The sequence below is a fragment of the Pinus tabuliformis genome, chromosome J (genome assembly GCF_031772625.1).
Source record: "Pinus tabuliformis cultivar Carrire ecotype Pingquan chromosome J, CPIR1, whole genome shotgun sequence".
In the NCBI taxonomy this organism is placed as follows: Eukaryota; Viridiplantae; Streptophyta; class Pinopsida; order Pinales; family Pinaceae; genus Pinus; species Pinus tabuliformis.
In genome coordinates, this window is record NC_142295.1 from 930,135,552 (window position 1) to 930,159,887 (window position 24,336).

At 36.6% G+C, this 24,336-nt stretch overlaps 2 protein-coding genes and 1 pseudogene across 2 annotated transcripts; 1 reads left to right on the forward strand and 2 right to left on the reverse strand.

The window, feature by feature from the left end:
* Positions 1-307: 307 nt before the first annotated feature.
* Positions 308-1,137, reverse strand: LOC149229818 (large ribosomal subunit protein eL31-like). Its single transcript, XM_089378746.1, has 2 exons — positions 911-1,137; positions 308-689 (listed from the first exon to the last, which is right to left on the reverse strand). The coding sequence occupies exons 1-2, from the start codon at positions 991-993 to the stop codon at positions 410-412; spliced, it is 363 nt and encodes a 120-aa protein (XP_089234872.1). The 5' UTR covers positions 994-1,137; the 3' UTR covers positions 308-409.
* A 4,997-nt stretch (positions 1,138-6,134) lies between these two features.
* LOC149229819 (uncharacterized) lies at positions 6,135-7,552 on the reverse strand (annotated as a pseudogene).
* Positions 7,553-13,499: 5,947 nt separating this feature from the next.
* On the forward strand, positions 13,500-15,191 carry LOC149229820 (endoglucanase 8-like). Its single transcript, XM_089375917.1, has 2 exons — positions 13,500-13,661; positions 13,985-15,191. Exons 1-2 carry the CDS (start codon positions 13,530-13,532, stop codon positions 14,309-14,311), a joined length of 459 nt encoding a protein of 152 aa, XP_089232043.1. The 5' UTR covers positions 13,500-13,529; the 3' UTR covers positions 14,312-15,191.
* The last annotated feature ends 9,145 nt before the right edge of the window (positions 15,192-24,336 follow it).

Here is a 24,336-nt window from a genome sequence, read left to right on the forward strand (position 1 = left end):
TAACATTATCAGAAAAGTTAACTGAACAATATGTAGACAAAAGATAAAATATGATTCCTTTGGCGAATAGTAAATCATAAGCAAGTCAGACTGTTTTGTGAGGCAATTACTCGAAAACAGAGTAATCCTGCTAAACAAATACATAATCATCATAAACTTTGAAAGCTGGCAAACGGATATAGATGTGGGTACGTGTTATGTAGCATGGAAAACTGTGATTAATCCCAGCATTCCAGATACCAATAAACAAATAAGCTACTTGGTCAACATAAAAATCCAGGAAAAAAAACCTCACGTCCTACAAAACTGAAGTGTCAAAGCATTAAATGCCCTCAGAATCATAACACTATAAAGAAAATAATAGTCTACATTCCGCTTCACAGCAAAATGTACTTAAGATGTGATTACATCAATCTTCCTCCTCAATAATCTTAGTACCTACTCCACTGAGCCCTTCAGGAGGCACCTCCGCCACCGTTACAATCGAATAGAGCTCCTCCTTGGCATCTTCTTCGTCGTTGCGCTTCCTGGAGATTCGAACCCTCATCCTCCTGGGCACACTCCTGATGCCCCTGCTCCATACAGCCTTATTAAGTTTCACATCAAGCCTCACATCGGCGGTTCCCATAGCCTTCTGGGAAAATTTCCTGATCTCCTTAACGACCTTTGGAGCCATTTTCTTAAAAGTGCTGCAAAGGAGAAGTCTGCGAATAAATCCCTATGAACACTTGATAACACTCAACCCTAGACCTTGAAAAATTTTCAAGTGTATGCAGAATAGTTTTTCAGATGCATATAAGAAATTTTATGGAAAAAAACCCAAATCGTCAACAGATCAAACGAGAAAAACCTAATATATGATACCATACAGAACAAAAATTGACTTTAAAAGCTTCAAATTTTCATCTACCAGCCATGGAGACGCTTGTGAAGATTGATGGTGTACTCCCTGGTCACGACCTCGTCCCTGCGGCTCTTTCCCTTCTCCACCATCGTGCCACCTGCTCCGCTCCGCTTCGAGTCTTCTCTCGGCTCCTCTACTAAACCCTAAAATCTACAGAGAAGCTAACAGAAATAAACCCTTGGCTTAATACATTGAGTTGTGAAAACCCTTGTATTCAAACATATTTGATACTCCTTTTACGTCCGTCCAATGTGATTTTGTTTCAATAAATTTTATGCGCGTGTCTTTTGAAAATATGAATTTTTATTTCTCATATGAGGTGTAAGAAAATATACGGAATTAATGGGATTATAGTAGTTGGCATGTTGATAAGTTAATGACTTGATTTAGACTTTGGGGTAGCGTTTGTAGTTATAATTAGGGTTGATTTACGTTGTAAATATTTGGGTTAAGGATGTTTAATTTGTAACGTAACATTTTTAAAAAATCTAAATCCACAAGTACATCTAAATCTTTAAGAATATTGATAAAAATAAGGGATTTAATGTTGGCCTTTTCACAAAAGGAGGTGACATTTACTTGGCATCTACAAATATGTATTCAAATCTCCTATTCAAATTATTATGATGTATTGTGATTTACTCATGTGCTTCATTTCATTGACTTCTTATAGGGAGTGGTTTTGTGAGTAGTTTTGTAAAAAAAAAATGGGTTATAACTTGATAACAAAAATCATGTATAAAGGTCAAGTTGTTATTCAAAGATGGAAGGGGAACGAACTTTCCCCGAGGTTTTATTCATTCCAAATCTAGCCATAAATTCAGTATCCAAATATGAGTGATGCAAGCATGCATATTGTATATGAAAAGAAAACCCATGAGATAGTACAAGGAGTAATGGTATGAATGAGGAAAGTTTAGTATGGAACTTTGTACAATTTTTGGGATATTGTCTTTTAGGGTAGTAATGAAGAAGACCACACCTTTATTATTGCTAGTGAGAAGAAAATGCTACAACATCAAACACTAGCACATATGAGAAAGAATGGTCATTGAAATTTGCATGTTAAAGGTATGATTAAAGGCATGTCTAATTGGTCATTAGATTATTGTGGTGAACATTGTATATATGATCTCCTGTTACATTGATCCCTACACGAGTTTTTATTTGTTTAAGACTTACTTGCAAGTTTGGATTGAAGGATATCATGTTACATTGATCCCTACACGAGTTTTTATCTGTTTAAATATGCATGCATGCATTAAAATAGTTGAGTAATAATATTTTGAAATAAAGATAAAATGCATTTATTTTAATTTTACTGTGTTTCAATTTTTAATGATTTTTTAACGTATAGGAATCCAGTTTTATATATCTGTAAAATCTTGGAGGAAGGATTGGAGAGTTTTTGACACTTCCTATATTTGAGATAACTTTTATCCTTTGGTGAAAAGATATTTTTTTCATTACAAAGTTATTTTACTTTACCTGGTCAACATAGAGGGGTTAAACCACTCATATCCCTTCAAACTGAAATATAACCCCACCCTTCAAATTTGATACCTACTTTTCCTATTTATAAGAATAGTCAAAGCACAATCGGTCATTAATCTACCACTCATACTTATAAAGCTTCTTCGCATCCGCTCGCTTAACGTGAGGACCACAATTCAGACCATTTTTTTTACAGCAAATACAACCATAAAGAAACGCATTGAAATTTCAACTTATTTAGCACACACATTCCTAACACTCATTCAGGAAAACATATCATGACATACATTTGCATATGTTTAACTAAGATCAATAGTAATGAAACACATGTGTACCGTTCACCAGAAGGCGAGACTCCGCTTGCTCTGCTGTTGCTGGTACTCCCTTGTGGCTGGTCACCTCCGCGAGTGAATGATGACGCACTTGATCCGAATGCGAATACCCACCGGTTAACAAAGCATAAACATTTTTTTCTGAATATTCAAATTGCTCATATAATGATACAAATATGGCAACACAAGGTTGAGTTGCAACTATGTGTTGTGACGAATGGACAACAATATGATATGGCAACTATATGACATAGAAATCACATCTATTGTACAAACATGGAATGATGTTGGTGTATGCGTTGCAGAGTGATACAACAATTCCAATGCACGACAATTACATAGAGGACTTGGCAACATAATTTTTTTAAATGTCAAGCCTAATTCTTCTAAATTTTTGCTCTTTTGCAATCAATTTTGCTTGAAATCCAATAGGAATTTGTTGGAATTACAAGTTATAGTATGTATAGAAGGAGCACCCCAAAGGGTTTTTTTTTTTTTCAAGGTAATAAATTCATTTATGCATTCAAAAATGCATTGAAGTAACCAAAATCACAATCTTGCCAAAATTACATCACTAGATTCTCATGAAAGAAACCAAAATATAAACAATTAAACTATGCATTTTTAAACAACAGCGAATGAAAATAGTATATAAAAATCAACTAACAATATGGAAAATAATATTTTTGTGTGATCACAGTGACAAGTATGGTAGAAATGACAAGTTCAATATCTCAAACTATCTTTGATAGCAATGGAGCATAAAAGTCCATGATAAATTTCCTCCATGATATAAAGACAAAAATATAATAATATATAAATATTGAATGAATAGATTAATAATGATAACATTTATTGTGAATGACCTTCATGCATATTATGAATAACCTTTATGCATACTATTTAGGAAGATATTTTTTTTATTATATTCATCATTAAAATATATATGTTTTAGTATTGTATTCTTTGTAGATTTCTGTGATTCACTGAAACATTTCTATTTCACCTTAGATGATACATAGACTCGCTTTTTAAATTTGGCATTGTTTGCTTGCATTGATAGCTATTTTACCTTGGAAGTTACAGAGGCTGTTGCTTTTTAGATTTGGCATTGATTGCTTGTATTGGTAAACAGGTGGTTGTGGAGCTTGTGTGGTGCTTTTGTCAAAATATAACACTAAAACAAAGAAGATAGAAGAATTTTCAATTAGTTCCTGCTTGACCTTGTTGGGTTCTATTGATGGTTGTTCTATTACAACTTCTGAAGGTCTTGGGAATTGCAGGGATGGATATCATTCTGTTCACAAAAGAATGGCAGGATTTCATGGATCGCAGTGTGGATACTGCACTCCAGGAATGTGTATGTCTATATTTGCTGCTCTTCGCCGAGCTGAATCTAAAGAAAAACCTGATCACAAGCACGGGTTTACCAATTTTTCTGCGTTGGAAGCAGAGGAAGCTATTGCAGGCAATTTATGCAGATGTACAGGATACAGGCCCATTGCTGATGTTTGCAAAAGTTTTGCAGGAGATGTAGATTTGGAGGACTTGGGTATAAACTCGTTTTGGAAAAAGGGTGAACCCGGTGACCCTAATAAGTTGCCTTGCTACAATCCAACTACAGTTTGTACTTTCCCAGATTTTTTTTTTTAAAGACGGAGTTTCTAGCCAGTGGACCTGCAATTCCCAATTGCAATAGCCAAAATGGCGAAGTACCGAGAGAATCGACCACATCCAGACTATATACCCTTTTTTTTTTTTGCAAATATTTTTAAAATGTTCACAACTACTTTTAACGAAATATCTAACTGGACAAGGAAGAGATCATACTGCTGCTATGCGGGTTATAAGAATAGCTCCAGCATAATTCACCAATGGCGGGAAGACAAGAAGCTGGAATATTAGTACCCCTACACCTTAAGAAGAAACAGCATATAAAAATAATCAATAGTTATTTGTTATTTATCCGTATCTGAAAAGATAGTAATGCAATGATTCAAATATAAAAATTAGAATAGCAAAAAGATTTGGACTTCTTTTGAATCAAGAAATTAAAATTTTGATGTCGGATACTCCTCAAAAGAGAACATATAGGTCCTTGTTCCTACTGGACCATTGTGTAAAGGAGCTTCAAATCCTCTGAGAAGAGCATCCTGAAAATCATTATGATGGGAATCAATTACACAAGCTAAACAGGAGATATTTAATCCTAGTCTAACCAACGGATTGATGCCAAACTAGATAAGTCCCAGATGAACATACTTATATCCATTCTCAAGTCCCCATTGGATATCTTCCGATTTCAACAGTGGTATCTGATAATTGGGTTCAAACTTCGGACAAACGAATTGGGTACTTACAGATGTATAGCAGAACAAACTAGCAGCTTTGAATTTAAACATTGGCAATTCATAAATCTGACATACTGCAATTTCATGCACTTTCCAATTTGGATTGGGCTCATATTCTTGTGTGATAACTCATGCATCATATAAATGATCATGCCTTAACTTATTCATTATTCTTAGTAGCCATGATTTCTGATTCTTCTTTGATACTTTGTCAGAAAAATCATAAGACACACTGCTGTTGTGAGATGCCATTTTCAACTATTGCAAATCTCTGCTCTGTATTACTTGAGTAGGTAAGTTATGCTATAAGAAGTAAGGAAACTGTGCAACTGCGCAAAATGAGTCACACAAACAAAGATAAAAGTGGGATTGATGATTAGAGATTTATCTGCGGTACTTATCATTGCATAACCAGAAAACTTGAAAACCTAAAGCAGCTAAAAACAAAGGTTTCTCTAGTTTGGAAATCATTGCAGGTAATACCAAAATCAATTAGTAACACAATCAACAAGATTGTGAAATAAAAACCTCATATAAAAAGCATCCCTGGTATTACCCTCAAGTTCAGCTTTTCGTAAATGAAAATTCAAACGAATCACTAGCACTTCTATTCTAGGAAATGTATACAATTTTCATTGGTTTCCAAATATCTAAACCATCAACCTTGAGAAAGACAAACCCAGGTCATGTCTTTAAAGTTTAGAGATATAGGATTCAACAACAGGTCATATGACTTTTTATTCATTTTCATTATTGCAATGCTGCCTTTATAATGATATAGCTAACCAGCATTAACAATCCTCGTTATGATCCAGACCAAACATGTCACTTATGCGTTTTAAGGGATTAAAGTTTAAACAACATGACACATACTAATAAGGATCACAGTATCCACACCTCTTTTTATTAATATTGACCAAATTACTGAAAGTAAGTACAAGGATGACAGTGGCGAGCTCTTTTCATTGTTTTTTTTTTCCAATCATCAAGACCAAATATTGAAATATATCACCTATGGGCTGGAAGAGAATAAAACAGGAGACATATAATAAGGAATTACAATGTTTATCTTCTTTCATTTAGATTGAACTACGTAATGGAAAGAAATGCAATAAGAATTACAGTGTCAAGATTTCGTCATCTTTCTTACCATTTCTTCATCTTTGCCACTTCTTCACTACAAAAATAATCTTCTTTGCCACTAAATAACCTATGAGAGAAGATTGACTTGTTCATGCTATTCCTTTTCCCATCCCAACTTGAAAAGACAGTTCTATACCAAAACAAAGGATCTCCCTCTTGTAGTGCCTTAGTGTTCTAGAAGAAACCCTTTAGTTTAATCTTGTCCTTGGGGAAGAACTTCTTGAAGTTGGGTTTTGATATTCGGATGAATACTAGGACAATAGCTCCTTCCCTTTTCAAAATGAATCCAAATATGTTACTTGAAAGAAATAAAGTACAAGATATATAATCTGGAGTAAAGCAACCATTCTGTTCAAAGTAAATATATAGTAAAACATATACAAACTTCACAGTAAATGCAGTTTTCCCTTCTTTGTGGGTGTTTTTTTCAATTTGGTGGAAGGCACAGGAATTTAATGGAAGAAGGCATACAAAACTATGTAACTGTAGATAACTAGAGCGGTTGGAACTAACATGAAAAGAGGTACAACAGCCCTTATATACCAATGCTTCCACAGGAAAGGGTGCCAAGCTTGATTTGAATGACGTCCATTGATGCCAACATCAGAAAAATGCACCCAAAAACCAAACCACAAGCAGATAAAAGCATTCCAATTTTCAGAAAGTGTTTATTGATGGATGCCTTGAAGACATCATGTAGTGTCTTGCTGTTTATCAAGACTATAGCCTGCTTTAAGCCCTGCGCAACTAAGCTGGAGAAGAGAAAAGAGCTGAATGATACTACCTGAAATGTTAGAAGATTCTCGCAATGTTTTCTCCAGCGATGCAAGCATTGTCGTCAACTAATGTTGCCGAACCGGGAGCGGTGATGGTCAAACCAACAAATACGGCTAATGTGAACAAGGAATTTACATTGATGAGGCCATCAAGAGCAGAAACATGAATGTTGCTAGAGCCTTCGCTCAATGCACTACCGGGGTCAATTCACAATTCAGACTAAATATTTTTTTTTTGATGTGCATCTGTACAACGTTGTTTAGTCCCCTCACTCGTGGATTTGTTGAACAAGGTGTGCAAAACCATCCTTGAGCACAACCATACCCAGAATAGATTATCTTATTAGAAACCGGACCTCGAGCAAGATATGGTTTCTCATTTCGCAAATGATGAAACCCATAAGCTATTTGGGCATCCATACCGATGCTGAAGTAGTTGTAAAATGTGCCTTTATAAGAAGTGGAATTATTTGATGATACACTATCTTCAATCCCATAACCAAGCTGATGAGTTGGAGCTTCTTGTAGTATTTTTGCGATTCCTCCGGCCATCGAACTATCAATTTGTTCACTGCGTTGTTGAAACCCTAACAGGATTGAGAACGTATTCCACCATAAAGTCTGAATGGAAACCTGGCATGGGACGACCATCATCCCAAATCCGTGGAAATATCGAAATAAGGGTTCAACAAGTGAATTGCATTAAAATGAAAGGAAAAAAAAAAAAAAAAACAATTGCACAGGCTGGAACATTTATAATGAAGTGAAGGTTTCAACATTTCCAAAAAGAAGGATAACCCGAGTACAGTTGCACTCATTCCCTCCCAAGAACATTATGGACCTATCAAAACAAAATCAGAAGTTAACATCCAAAATAAAATCACAAAGGAAGATAAACCACAACATTCGATTCAAGCCAAATGAGAAAAAAAAAGAGGGCTGGGCTTGGATGCCTGTGACAAAATGAAAACGTCCCCTTCAAATTGACAAATACAATGACGGCAGCCTCCAGTGCAGTGCTGATGCCATCCCAGCGATGCTGATTTTCATCGTACACAAATTCTTGATTCCACACAGCTTCCACCATGGCGATTCTCAGATACTCTGGAATGATCAATCTTTTCCTCAATTTTTCCTTGTCGATCCTGGGGCCGACGAATCCGCGGGTCTTGAAAGTGTGGGTTACGGGGGATCGGGCGTCATTGTGTTTTGTCTCAGGGTATTCATCGTCGTCTTCCATGTAGCTAATTTCCGATTTGTGGGATCCAATGCAATTACCTCTCTGTTGTAGTTCTCTCTCTGAATGCATCATGGCTTTGGACTGCAAAACAACCCAAATATATGGCGGGGATCGATCTCGGGACGTTCCGGAGATGTGATCAGTGGATTTCGTTTGAAAAGTTGTTTGAGACTGGGAACGATTTAGAGCCTCAGCGGCAATGGTGGGATGGAATTTAAAAAGTGAAAAATAAATAAATAAAATATGAGGCTGAGAACGGGGACCATCATTTCGACATTTCGATGATCTAGGTTTATTCCTGGATGATAACGGACCCTCAGTACGTGAGTTGGCAGCGTCCAAGTTGAAAAGATCCAGAATCTCGAATTGTTGAAAAGATCCAGAACCTCGAATTTTTAATTGATCAATTCAACAATTTCCAAGTGAATAGATCAGTTGTATAAGTCAAGTGAATTGGCCCTCTCCTAATCAATATAATAAAATTCTCCGGAACAATTTGAAATCTGACACCATATTTTGCAAATCACTCTTGTACATTATACAAAATTTTTAGGATAGAATGTTGTAGAAATTTAATCAAAGCTAGTCATGGGCCCATAGGTCTCAAGGGTTTAACTTAGCTCTGATACCAAGTGTGAGGACCACAATTCAGACCATTTTTTTTTAATTTTTTTTTACAGCAAATACAACCAGAAAGAAACGCATTGAAATTTCAACTTATTTAGCACACACATTCCTAACACTCATTCAGGAAAACATATCATGACATACATTTACATATGTTTAACTAAGATCAATAGTAATGAAATACATGTGTACCGTTCACCAGAAGGCGAGACTCCCCTTGCTCTGTTGTTGCTGGTACTCCCTTGTGGCTGGTCACCTCCGCGAGTGAATGATGACGCACTTGATCCGAATGTGAATACCCACCGGTTAACCTCCCAGCCTACTCCTTGGGTACTCTTCTTCCCCGCGGACCCCCGAGCTGCAATGGGGTTGTACAATGGAGACAAGCACTAGCTAGTAGAGGAGAGCACACCTTGGCTCAAGAGTCCCCTCTCTAAATCCTCTACCTCACCAAACTCACTATAGCTTCGTAATCACTGCTCTCACAACATCTCATCCATCCAACAATAGGGTTCCCCCCAAAAGTCCCCCTTTTTCCCATGGCTTGCCCCTTCTTTTATAGGAGTCCTCATAGGTGACACTTGTCATGTCATGCATAATTAATTATTTTGTTATAATTCAATAACTTGATTATTCACCCACCCATGTGTCATTCTCACATCAAGGTCTCCCAAAATTATTTACTTAAATTTTTATTTAAAACTAATATTTTCTTCACCTCAACAAGATTCCTATTTCTTCTCCTAGTTGTCTCTTTATTCCCCCCTTTTATTCCTTAATTTGTGTTCATTACTTGAAGTCAATTAATGAGTCAAGATTTTATCCCCAAACTACTCCCTAATTTAACTCAAGTTATCTCCTAGATGGATATTCTTATGTTGGTTGTTGCCACATGGAGCTTCTCTACATTTCTCTAAATTTAATTTATTATTCTCATTTTAATTCACCTTCCCCTTTTTTTTTATTTAGGTTTAAATTAGTTTAGGATTAATCTTCATCCTTACTATTATGTTTGTCTTTCCCCTTTTTCCTAATTAAACCACATAATCTTCCTAGTATTTTCCAAAATGGGACGGGTAGAGTTTTTAAGGTACTTTATTTTAATTCTTCCTATGATCCTCCTTATTCCAAGTTTTATTTTTGATTTAATTACATTGGTTTCTAATCATCATTTACCCTTGATGTAAATTTATCTAGTTTTCATTCCTTGCTTATATTTATTTATTATTATTTATTTTTAATGATTCCAAGGATGCCAAGTTTGGTTGTGCCCTTCAAGAACTTCCCTAGAAGTTCCAAGGGTGCCACACCTAATAGCTTATTTGTGATGTCAAGGGTGCCAGTTTGGTTGTGCCCTTCAAGAACTTCCCTAGAAGTTCCAAGGGTGCCACACCTAATAGTTTATTTGTGATGCCAAGGGTGCCAAGTTGGTCGTGCCCTTCAAGAAATTCCCCTGAAGTTCCAAGGGTGCCACACCACTTGCCCTTCAAGCATCCAGTGATTACGAGGGGAAAGTATAGTGCAACGTCATAGACCACTGTCATCTCTTAAGTTGTCTGTTATAGTGAGACTAATGGTGTCGGGGATCAAGGAATCTGCCTTGATGCGCGCCCCCCGGTAAAGTCCTCATGAGCGAACCAACTTTGGAACCTCCCCTCATGGCATCGTGATCTTCAAGGCGAAGGTGTTTCAACCCTTCAAGCCCAAGTCACGGCGGGAGTGCTAGTGGGTGAAATCAGGGACTCTGTCCCACCCCTCCCATGTAGTTCCATCCACTTGTACAACCCCATCACCCATATGTGAGTCATTCGGTCAAGCAACTAATCTGTGCCTGCAACCATTAATATATCATCAGAATATAGTTAAACATATATGGCAGATTCCAAGATCGACTTAGACTTTCACAGATAAAGTAATATAAATTTTCATCAAACCAGGTGTCATCGACATGTCATATGCGGGTGCCTCTGATGGTTCCCTGCCATACTCAATAATCATCAGTAACACGGTTTCTCAATGTTAGTTGATTATCATAATAGCTTCATTAACAATTCCTAATCATTCACATCATTGTCCATTGTAAGTCTGAACTAAAGGAAGTAGGTAACATAGGGGATACATCCCTCATGGCTATTATCAATAATCATCAATGGAAACATACATATTCATTAAGCTATCACATCGTAACATCGTAGAAATATACCTATCCATAAATTTATCCTCATTATGCTTTTAGTAGAGCGCATACATATTCTTACTACCCTCATCATAATTTCAAATAGAGACCAACTTAACTGTTAATATTGCAATCATCAGAATACTGATAGATAAGATACATAACCATTCATGCTACCATAATATCAATGGAAAGCATTCATAAACATCACAACCATGAATATCTCAATCGCTAATAATAGTGTCATGGGTCCAGATCCTCAATCTGAGGTCCTCGAAGAATAGAGTGTCTAAGATAATGTCGTATCCGGGTCAAGAACTAGAGTGGGCACTACATACACCCCCTCTTAACAGTGGACTTCGTCCCGAAGTCCTTAGAACATAAAGGAGGAACGGCTACACATAATCTTTGGAACCCTTCCTGAAACTCTTGCCAACCTTCTGGTGGGCAGGTTAAAATTTTCCCAAGGTATCTATAACACGAATTCCGTTATAACCGAAGGACTATATCTGGGGAACATTGCAACCCACTTTTTGTATAAATGTACAAAACATACATTATTAATAGTTACAGGAAGCGTCATTCATAAACTTTTCCAACAAAATCATCATAATCAACATCACAACTATTTAAAGCAACAATTAATAACACCCACCTTCCTTCAAATGACAAATTGACTAATTTAGGAGAAATCTCTCTAGTTTTATTCCTTCAATCATGCAATTAAGATAGCAGTAATTTTGTATTAACTCAAATTCGTAGGGGATGCCTATGCCTTTTTCATAGGAGGAACTACCCACCTTAAGCTTGGACTTCAATATTTGTAATGGTCAATAATAATTGTGTTAATTATTGTTGATATTTCACCTATGACGTAATCCACCTTTGTTTACCATGTTCTAAATCTTCAATTTTGTTAGGAACTACAATCAGTACTTTGAACTAGTCATAATAGATGCTTTTGAAGAACTTGGTTGTGGAGTGGTTGTATGTAGAGAATTAACACTAGATGAAAGTTTTTATATGTGTTCCTTTAAATCAATTATATATTTCTTTAGTTTGTTGTGACTCTTGAGTTCTATTTTTTTTTTTTTAAACTCTAATATGAGTGTTTTTAGATCACTTTTATTTTTCTCTAGTTTTCATGATTCTTGGCTTTCATTTTCTCTTCAACTTATCATGATTCTAATCAATCAATGATATGTTTGTATTGAGTATCTACCACTTGCATGTTCTAATTTGTCCACTCTAAATTGGCCTTTGGAGAAGAAATTTTAAATTTTGTAGTTTAATTATTGGTAGTTGAGTGAATGAGGTCTTCCATACTTAATTGTATGGTTTTGCCGTTCCTCAAATTTCTTAACAAAGCATAAACATTTTTTTCTAAATATTCAAATTGCTCATATAATGATACAAATATGGCAACACAAGGTTGAGTTGCAACTATGTGTTGTGACGAATGGACAACAATATGATATGGCAACTATATGACATAGAAAACACATCTATTGTACAAACATGGAATAATGTTGGTGTATGCATTGCAGAGTGATACAACAATTCCAATGCACAACAATTACATAGAGGACTTGGCAACATAATTTTTTTAAATGTCAAGCCTAATTCTTCTAAATTTTTGCTCTTTTGCAATCAATTTTGCTTGAAATCCAATAGGAATTTGTTGGAATTACAAGTTATAGTATGTATAGAAGGAGCACCCCAAAGGGTTTTTTTTTTTTTCAAGGTAATAAATCCATTTATGCATTCAAAAATGCATTGAAGTAACCAAAATCACAATCTTGCCAAAATTGCATCACTAGATTCTCATGAAAGAAACCAAAATATAAACAATTAAACTATGCATTTTTAAACAACAGCGAATGAAAATAGTATATAAAAATCAACTAACAATATGGAAAATAATATTTGGAGTAGTCTACCTAAGCTGTAGAATGGCCCTTTTTCCGGCACTGGCCGGAAAATCGTCCGGCTCCGGCTACCGAAAATCTTCCCCTCCTCCGCCGCCATCTCTCAGCTCCACCACCCTCTTTCTCCGCCACCTTCCCTGACCGCCCTGACATTCCCTGACAAAAAACAAGATGCAGTTAGAGCGCCTGACATCCCTGACCGATCGGGGATGAGCTGGAATTCACGCGGGGAGTAGAATCGCCGATTCGAAATGGTCACCCGCGCCCCATTCAAGCTCTGATACTCACTACCCGCTCTGCTCTGCGCGCGATTCCGCTCTGCAGCTCGGAGGCCAGGTACTCCTCGCTACTCCATTTCAAAAAGCATCCATCAAGAAAAATGCTTCCAGTACTGTCACAGAATATTTTCTTGCTAGCGTATGATACGCATGCCCGACAAGTCGAGGAATTGACGTCTCCCCAGTTTACAGCACATATTTGAATTGGTTTCTGATCCAGGGATCCTAAAATTATGTTTCTATAATAGGGGGCCTGATCTACAAACCAGGAGGAAGCAATATGCAACATGTGACAGCCATATCATTCCTGCTTTTGGCTTATGCAAATTACTTGGGTCATTCTTCACAAGTTGTGCACTGTGGAAGCATCGCAGTCACCCCTGCCAGACTGCGGGCAGTTGCTAAAAGCCAGGTACACTCAATATATTTCACAATATCCAGGTAGCTAGCAAAATATATGCATGAAGTTCGATGTAATTCATTATTACTTGCCAATTAACCTAATACCCTGTAACATTAATGACAAAGTGTTGAACCAGTGTAACCCATGATTGTTACCCATTTTCAATTGCACAATGTTCAATTAGATAGCAAGACGTAAGCATGCAGATTGGATTTCTGTGAAGGAAATGGGTGACCCATTCTACATTACACAATGTTCAGTCAGATAGCATAATGTATGCATGAAATTTGATCTCAAATTGGTGATCATAACTCATTCTGTCTGACCTGCAGGTGGACTACATATTGGGAGACAACCCTATGAAGCTCTCTTACATGGTGGGATATGGCTCTGGTTTCCCCAAATACATCCATCACAGAGGCTCATCATTACCCTCTGTAACACACCATCCAAGTCACATAACATGCAAGGGTGGCTCCCAATACTTTTTCAGCAAAAGTCCCAACCCGAATCTTCTAGTGGGGGCAGTGGTTGGAGGACCAAACACCAGAGATCAATATTCAGATGCCCGGACATACTTCAGGCAGTCTGAGCCTACTACTTACATCAATGCTCCACTGGTTGGCGCCCTTGCATTTTTCCGTGGTCATCCTTCCTAGCCAGTATGTGAAAATTAATGTGCACCAAATTCCTCTCACAGAATTGAATAGTCTACCTAGGCTGTAGAATGGCCCTTTTTCCTCATTTTCCGAAGAAGTTAGATAAAAGTGTCATAGTGCACAATGAAGCAGTGTCAAGTTAGTGGTTCAGGTCATTAATTGACAAGAGGAGGGATCATCTACAGCACAAATGACATGAGGAAGGCATCAAAAGCATGGACAACACCATGATTTCTTATGTAAAGGAGACAAATGTGTTGGTTGGTATGGACAGGATGTAACCTCTGCTCACTATTTTTCTGAAGGCATATGAGGTTGGTTGTGCTTGTGTGATGCATTACCCTTCTGGTTACTTGCTTATGGTGGCCAGCAACTCTTTTCTATGTTCTGGTCTAGTTTCAAGACTTCACTGATTTGAGTGCTATGAAAACCAAGGCCAGTTCTCGACAATGGAGCACCCCACTCATCAAAACAGTTCTAAGCATATCCAGTTCTGTTTCTAGTGGTTCAATTTGTTGGCTTTGAGATGCCAAGACAATGCTCTGTACATGAATGGCTACAATCAGCCTCTGTAGGTGATGTCCACTTGTGAGGGAACTTTGGACGCTGAGTTTTTGTACTCAAGAAAGACTAATAATTACGATGTGGATTTAATGTATTATGGGGGAGCATTGAAGATACCGATATCAATAAATCTGTTGTTTTAACATTTTAGGAAACGTTTTAATGGGTAGTTGTATGTCCTGTCAGGGAGTAATCTAGAAAGTTCCTTGTAAGTAATCTGGAAAGTTTCTTGCAATGTACCCAACATAGAGGCATGGAGCGTATAAAAGGAAGCTAGATGCAAAGTAACAGATGGGAGATTGGGTGAGACAAGATGCTCCTCGTGGGCAAAGTTTATCCTTTGTATTTGTTGCAGGGACAGTTGGTTAATGAATTATTTGTCTTTGTTATTCTCCCTAAATCTGTGTTGTCTCATCTGAATACATTTTTGGTTTGCTAGCAACTTTTCGTCTGTGGTTTTATTACATAATATAATCTAGTTTATCTCCGAGTGTTTATTTTGGAACACTTGGTCATCATCTTCATGATCCTTCATGCAACAACGTATATCAGGAAAACCATCACTTACCTATTAAACACAAATAATGTTCATATAAAAGTTTAACAGTGATATAGAACCAAAACAGATCGCCAAATTCTAAAGTGCATTCATTGACCTTCAGGCATGTGACAATACAAACAAAAATTGGCATGCCATCAATTAACTTGAAGGACAGAGCTTCACATGCAAACAAATATTGTTGAAAAGCTAAGTTGCACAAAATGTGGAAATGTGTACAAGTTTCTGAAAAAGGAAATAGAAGATCAGTTTTTTTTCACTGGAAAGATTAGAGTGAAGTTGCGGGATCAAGTTATGTCATAAATATATTTATTTTAGAATTTAGAAAGCTAGAAGCTAATACAAGAATATTTAGCAAGATATTATAGTTCATTATGATGCCACTAGCTCAGATTTGAACTTGGGTAGGGAAAATAAATCCTGAGTTAGAAAGACAGTGGTCATTCCATCCAACAGCTAGAGATACCCCAATTAACATCTCCGCAAATAAATAATTTACATACTTAAGTCTCTACTTCTTTTCATAAGATTTGAATCAATAACTTAATGAAACTAAACCTTACATCAACATACTGATTTATTTTTCACTGTAATGAGTATCTAGTTGATTGCTTAGAGTTGGCAACTTGGCATTACCTTGCATTGCAGATATGATAGTGAAAAGAGAATATAAATCTACATAGATGTGGGTCAAAATATTAGACACATTGATAATTAATAACATGGAATACTATCATCAATTTCAATGCTGAACAGGGGTTTGTCGAATCTTATAAGTTTTTGCATTAAGATGAATCACATCAGTTCCTCATTTTCCAAAGAAGTTAGATAAAAATGTCATAGTGCACAATGAAGTAGTGTCAAGTTAGTGGTTCAAGTCATTAATTGACAAGAGGGATCATCTACAGCACAAATGACATGAGGAAGGCATCAAAAGCATGGACAGCACCAAGATTTCTTATGTAAAGGAGACAAACGTGTTGGTTGGTATGGACATATTTTTTATTTGTGTACTCTATAAAACTACAAACTTGTATTTATGTAAGCATTGAAGGTTATAGAGTATGGACAGGATGTAACCTCAACTCACTATTTTTCTGAAGGCATATGAGGTTGGTTGTGCTTGTGTGATGCATTACCCTTCTGGTTACTTGTTTATGGTGGCCAGCAACTCTTTTCTATGTTCTGGTCTAGTTTCAAGACTTCACTAATTTGAGTGCTATGAAAACCAAGGCCAGTTCTCGACAATGGAGCACCCCACTCATCAAAACAGTTCTAAGCATGTCCAGTTCTGTTTCTAGTGGTTCAATTTGTTGGCTTTGAGATGCCAAGACAATGCTCTGTACATGAATGGCTACAACCAGCCTCTGTAGGTGATGTCCACTTGTGAGGGAACTTTGGACACTGAGTTTTTGTACTCAAGAAAGACTCATAATTATGTTGTGGATTTAATGTATTATGGGGGAGCATTGAAGATACCGATATCAATAAATCTGTTGTTTTAACATTTTAGGAAACGTTTTAATGGGTAGTTGTATGTCCTGTCAGGGAGTAATCTAGAAAGTTCCTTGTAAGTAATCTGGAAAGTTTCTTGCAATGTGCCCAGCATAGAGGCTTGGAGTGTATAAAAGGAAGCTAGATGCAAAGTAACAGATGGGAGATTGGGTGAGACAAGATGCTCCTCATGGGCAAAGTTTATCCTTTGTATTTGTTGCAGGGACAGTTGGTTAATGAATTATTTGTCTTTGTTATTCTCCCTAAATCTGTGTTGTCTCATCTGAATACATTTTTGGTTTGCTAGCAACTTTTCGTCTGTGGTTTTATTACATAATATAATCTAGTTTATCTCCGAGTGTTTATTTTGGAACACTTGGTCATCATCTTCATGATCCTTCATGCAACAACTTATATCAGGAAAACCATCACTTACATATTAAACACAAATAATGTTCATATAAAAGTTTAACAGTGATATAGAACCAAAACAGATCGCCAAATTCTAAAGTACATTCATTGACCTTCAGGCATGTGACAATACAAACAAAAATTGGCATGCCATCAATTAACTTGAAGGACAGAGCTTCACATGCAAACAAAGATTGTTGAAAAGCTAAGTTGCACAAAATGTGGAAATGTGTACAAGTTTCTGAAACACAAATGCATCTAACTAGTGCTACTGTAGAAATTTGTGCAACAAGTTCTAGGACATGCAACTACCTATCTCAGTAACTTGATTAAAATTAGGTGACAAGTTTGATTAATGAGCAATGTGAGATATATTCGATTAGATTATTTATGAGTCACTTAAGATTGAACAAAGAGACCAGTGCCTTCATAACATTGCTCAAATTACAAATTAGAAACAGTTGCAAGTAGAATGCCAAGTCACAAGTTAGGTAACTGCTGCAATGGAAAAGTTAGTACAATGAGATGGCATGATATCAAATATGAGAGGTATGAAATATTGCTTGCAAAATGAATAAAGCTTGTACTTCAATGATATGACAATATTTAAGCAATGTGACCAAGTACAAGAGCAATAGTGGATAATTGTAAATGCAACAAGATTAGAAGCCCACAGTTTTCAGTAGAATGCTAAATGAGATGATGCAAGACGCTATGAGAACTGCAAGACGCAGATTAAATTGTTTCACTGAGCTCACAATTATGTTCCAACATCAAACCACTTGCAACCAATATTATCAATTAAACAAGTATTTCAAAGTCACTCAATGAAGCAGCATTGGAAATGATGCCAAGGTGATTAGGTGAGCTTTATTATGATTCTCTTCCACTTATGGAGATGTCAATTGTAAACAAGAGAAATTTCAAACTTATGCAAGCACCATGATATGAGTACTTTGAGATGTGATTAACAGTGATTTTAAATGAGGCAAATGCAGCAAGAGCTTAATGTGAATTCCAATCACGAAATGCAATTTATGACTATGTAATGATAAGAAAACAACAGAAAATGAAATAGGATAGTAGCTAGCTAAGAGACAGAAGCCTACCCTTGATACCTTGACAATATCACGATTAATGCAATTACCAATCTGTTATGCTTTCGACTGCCACAATAATGCATGAGAAAACCAATGTAGGACTAATAAATGCACCAGACCCTAAGATATACCAATATCAGTCCACTGTATCTACTTATTACTGTGATGAAATCAGCTCTCAAGATCATTCACAAGATGCGTAATAACCAAATTTAGAGCTAAGAACAATGCAAGGATGCCTTTGTGAAGAGAGATCAAACCACTGTAAGTTCAGTTCAGGCTTCTGCAACAATGATATCAGTCCTGTAACAATCAAATCAGTCATAAAACATGCATAAGATAATAGGCAAAACACCTGTGATTTATCTTGCAATTATTATGGGTTATTTTAATTTATTAATGTTTTTGGGTTTATTATTAGGTTTCAATTTTGATGATTAAGGTCACTGTAATGTATTGCTTCAGAACTGGTTATTGTGGCAGTCAACAAAGGTGGGAATGCGAGGCCTTCCCTTGATGACTGTTATATCAATGCGAGCCCTCAAAATTAATGTTTAGACCATAAATGAATATTGTGATCCCTCCTCAAGGCAACACAGACCTGGAACCACAATTATGTTAGCCCTAATGTGACAAAAGGATATAGATCAGCCCTCAAACTCCTTGCATCCAGGGTTAGAGAGGGTCCTAGGCCTTTCGGACAGGACTAGAGACCAAGATTGATGTATCAATGAGTTCCCAAAGTCAAAATAAAAGTAGAAAACCTTTGCCCAAGTGAATGTTAGACCTGCAATCACCCACAGTTAGCCTCTAGGAGTCTAGACAAATTTATGAGCATTCAATGGGTCAGAACCCTGCAATAAAATTAGGTGACAAGTTTGATTAATGAGCAATGTGAGATATATTCGATTAGATTATTTATGAGTCACTTAAGATTGAACAAAGAGACCAGTGCCTTCATAACATTGCTCAAATTACAAATTAGAAACAGTTGCAAGTAGAATGCCAAGTCACAAGTTAGGTAACTGCTGCAATGGAAAAGTTAGTACGATGAGATGGCATGATATCAAATATGAGAGATATGAAATATTGCTTGCAAAATGAATAAAGCTTGTACTTCAATGATATGACAATATTTCAGCAATGTGACCAAGTACAAGAGCAATAGTGGATAATTGTAAATGCAACAAGATTAGAAGCCCACAGTTTTCAGTAGAATGCTAAATGAGATGATGCAAGACGATATGAGAACTGCAAGACGCAGATTAAATTGTTTCACTGAGCTCACAATTATGTTCCAACACCAAACCACTTGCAACCAATATTATCAATTAAACAAGTATTTCAAAGTCACTCAATGAAGCAGCATTGGAAATGATGCCAAGGTGATTAGGTGAGCTTTATTATGATTCTCTTCCACTTATGGAGATGTCAATTGTAAACAAGAGAAATTTCAAACTTATGCAAGCACCATGATATGAGTACTTTGAGATGTGATTAACAGTGATTTTAAATGAGGCAAATGCAGCAAGAGCTTAATGTGAATTCCAATCACGAAATGCAATTTATGACTATGTAATGATAAGAGAACAACAGAAAATGAAATAGGATAGTAGCTAGCTAAGAGACAGAAGCCTACCCTTGATACCTTGACAATATCACGATTAATGCAATTACCAATCTGTTATGCTTTCGACTGCCACAATAATGCATGAGAAAACCAATGTAGGACTAATAAATGCACCAGACCCTAAGATATACCAATATCAGTCCACTGTATCTACTTATTACTGTGATGAAATCAGCTCTCAAGATCATTCACAAGATGCGTAATAACCAAATTTAGAGCTAAGAACAATGCAAGGATGCCTTTGTGAAGAGAGATCAAACCACTCTAAGTTCAGTTCAGGCTTCTGCAACAATGATATCAGTCCTGTAACAATCAAATCAGTCATAAAACATGCATAAGATAATAGGCAAAACACTTGTGGTTTATCTTGCAATTATTATGGGTTATTTTAATTTATTAATGTTTTTGGGTTTATTATTAGGTTTCAATTTTGATGATTAAGGTCACTGTAATGTATTGCTTCAGAACTGGTTATTGTGGCAGTCAACAAAGGTGGGAATGCGAGGCCTTCCCTTGATGACTGTTATATCAATGCGAGCCCTCAAAATTAATGTTGAGACCATAAATGAATATTGTGATCCCTCCTCAAGGCAACACAGACCTGGAACCACAATTATGTTAGCCCTAATGTGACAAAAGGATATAGATCAGCCCTCAAACTCCTTGCATCCAGGGTTAGAGAGGGTCCTAGGCCTTTCGGACAGGACTAGAGACCAAGATTGATGTATCAATGAGTTCCCAAAGTCAAAATAAAAGTAGAAAACCTTTGCCCAAGTGAATGCTAGACCTGCAATCACCCACAGTTAGCCTCTAGGAGTCTAGACAAATTTATGAGCATTCAATGGGTCAGAACCCTGCAATAAAATTAGGTGACAAGTTTGATTAATGAGCAATGTGAGATATATTCGATTAGATTATTTATGAGTCACTTAAGATTGAACAAAGAGACCAGTGCCTTCATAACATTGCTCAAATTACAAATTAGAAACAGTTGCAAGTAGAATGCCAAGTCACAAGTTAGGTAACTGCTGCAATGGAAAAGTTAGTACGATGAGATGGCATGATATCAAATATGAGAGATATGAAATATTGCTTGCAAAATGAATAAAGCTTGTACTTCAATGATATGACAATATTTCAGCAATGTGACCAAGTACAAGAGCAATAGTGGATAATTGTAAATGCAACAAGATTAGAAGCCCACAGTTTTCAGTAGAATGCTAAATGAGATGATGCAAGACGATATGAGAACTGTAAGATGCAGATTAAATTGTTTCACTGAGCTCACAATTATGTTCCAACACCAACCCACTTGCAACCAATATTATCAATTAAACAAGTATTTCAAAGTCACTCAATGAAGCAGCATTGGAAATGATGCCAAGGTGATTAGGTGAGCTTTATTATGATTCTCTTCCACTTATGGAGATGTCAATTGTAAACAAGAGAAATTTCAAACTTATGCAAGCACCATGATATGAGTACTTTGAGATGTGATTAACAGTGATTTTAAATGAGGCAAATGCAGCAAGAGCTTAATGTGAATTCCAATCACGAAATGCAATTTATGACTATGTAATGATAAGAGAACAACAGAAAATGAAATAGGATAGTGGCTAGCTAAGAGACAGAAGCCTACCCTTGATACCTTGACAATATCACGATTAATGCAATTACCAATCTGTTATGCTTTCGACTGCCACAATAATGCATGAGAAAACCAATGTAGGACTAATAAATGCACCAGACCCTAAGATATACCAATATCAGTCCACTGTATCTACTTATTACTGTGATGAAATCAGCTCTCAAGATCATTCACAAGATGCGTAATAACCAAATTTAGAGCTAAGAAAAATGCAAGGATGCCTTTGTGAAGAGAGATCAAAGCACTGTAAGTTCAGTTCAGGCTTCTGCAACAATGATATCAGTCCTGTAACAATCAAATCAGTCATAAAACATGCATAAGATAATAGGCAAAACACTTGTGATTTATCTTGCAATTATTATGGGTTATTTTAATTTATTAATGCTTTTGGGTTTATTATTAGGTGTCAATTTTGATGATTAAGGTCACTGTAATGTATTGCTTCAGAACTGGTTATTGTGGCAGTCAACAAAGGTGGGAATGCGAGGCCTTCCCTTGATGACTGTTATATCAATGCGAGCCCTCAAAATTAATGTTTAGACCATAAATGAATATTGTGATCCCTCCTCAAGGCAACACAGACCTGGAACCACAATTATGTTAGCCCTAATGTGACAAAAGGATATAGATCAGCCCTCAAACTCCTTGCATCCAGGGTTAGAGAGGGTCCTAGGCCTTTCGGACAGGACTAGAGACCAAGATTGATGTATCAATGAGTTCCCAAAGTCAAAATAAAAGTAGAAAACCTTTGCCCAAGTAAATGCTAGACCTGCAATCACCCACATTTAGCCTCTAGGAGTCTAGACAAATTTATGAGCATTCAATGGTTCAGAACCCTGCAATAATCAATGAAATCTAATGCCAAACCCTTGGAACAAGCCTGCAACAAAGTCAAATCAGCATGGAAATGGAATGCAGCTCACTTATAACCCTTCCAAAGGATTTGTGCATTGAGGATGTTGTTTCATCGGTTTTTCCATGGTTTTAACGTGACATTGGCTATATTTGTGAAGGAGAAGTGATCTAGAAAAGGTTTGGGACTTATGATTGTGGTTTTAACGTGACATTGGCTATATTTGTGAAGGAGAAGTGATCTAGAGAAGGTTTGGGACTTATGATTGTTGAACAACAACGTTATTGTGGAAGAGAAAATTTAGGGTGACAACTTTTACATGATAATTGTGCAGCAATAATCCCATCACTTGCACACTACAGTCCTGCATAGGGTATGTCTTAGTGTCTTTTGGGCTTGTTTAAGGATCTAAAATAGTAGACAACACTTTATTCCCAAGTTTATTTTTAGCATATTAGATAGCAAGATCAGTGGGCATGGGTGTTTTGAGAAGAATTTGTTTACAGCCTGTTGGTGATTTATTTTTGGCAAACATCAAGTCACTCAGAGTTAGCACTACATGTAGAACTTATTAGTCCAGTTTGATCCTTTTTCCCTCATGTTTAAGTGAGAAAATAAGGTCCTACAAAGAAATCATATCGTAAAAAGTGTCTAGAGAGGACCATATAGAACCATTATAGATCCAACAACCAATGTAGATAAAATTCCTTCCTCCCCCCACCCAAATTGACCTGATAAGACCTTCATTTAGCAATCCCAGCATGCAAAAGGAGAGTCCTACCTAGGGTCACAAGTATTGTCTTCTTTCCTATTTGTTACTAACCATTCTTTGGCTAATCTGAATTCTTCTACTTGCAATATTGTAAGATTAACATCCAGAAAAATATTTTTGGGTAGTGAAGCAGGTTTCTTCTTGGAATTTCCCTCTGACGAGGAGAACCAACTCATGTGGGTAGAGTCTATTTCTATTCAACCCCTTTCTAGGTTGATGTTTCAAATCAATGATGTCATGGATGAAAGAAAATCTACAGAGGATTTGAAAAAAGAGAGGGAAGGTCATAGACTCTTAAGATTCAATTACTTAGCGCATTGGATCCACTCTTTTGTATACTTGGCTTACACAACAACCTACACAATCAGGGGAACCTTCTTCAACTCTACCATTTGGACCCAGGATTTAAGGTCATCAACTTGTTTATGTATGAATTGTTGACGGGCCACTGCCTCATTTTTCCAATTTTCCTACTATGAAATAACTTAGGCTGCCTATATTTGACATCAGCCTCCTCATTATGGAGGTTTCTCCTCTGCTATGTCTGAAAGTTGAGCCTGTATATCAGAAATTTGACCATCTTTTTCCTCAGCAACAGCTAAGAGCTGACTCTGAAAAATAACTATTTGTTGTTCAACCTTGGAAGCAGATTCTTCGAAAGAAGACTATTTCTTCGAAAGAAGACTTTGTTGACAACAAATCCTCTTCAAGTGCCGAATTTCTAGAGAGCTGTAGTATCAATTTCTGATCTAAAGCCTCTTTTTCTTCTTTAATCTTATTCAGAATAGCCATTCAATTTCTGATCTAAAGCCTCTTTTTCTTCTTTAATCTTATTCAGAATAGCCATTCCTCCAGTAAAGCAAGATACAGGAATCTTGGTAGTTTTGATTGTATTCTCCATAGGCAATGCATACTCCCCGAGGTTGAGGGAAGCTGTTCCTATAACAGATGGCTTGCTCTTTGATTCTTGAGTCAAACCCTGCCAATTTAAAAC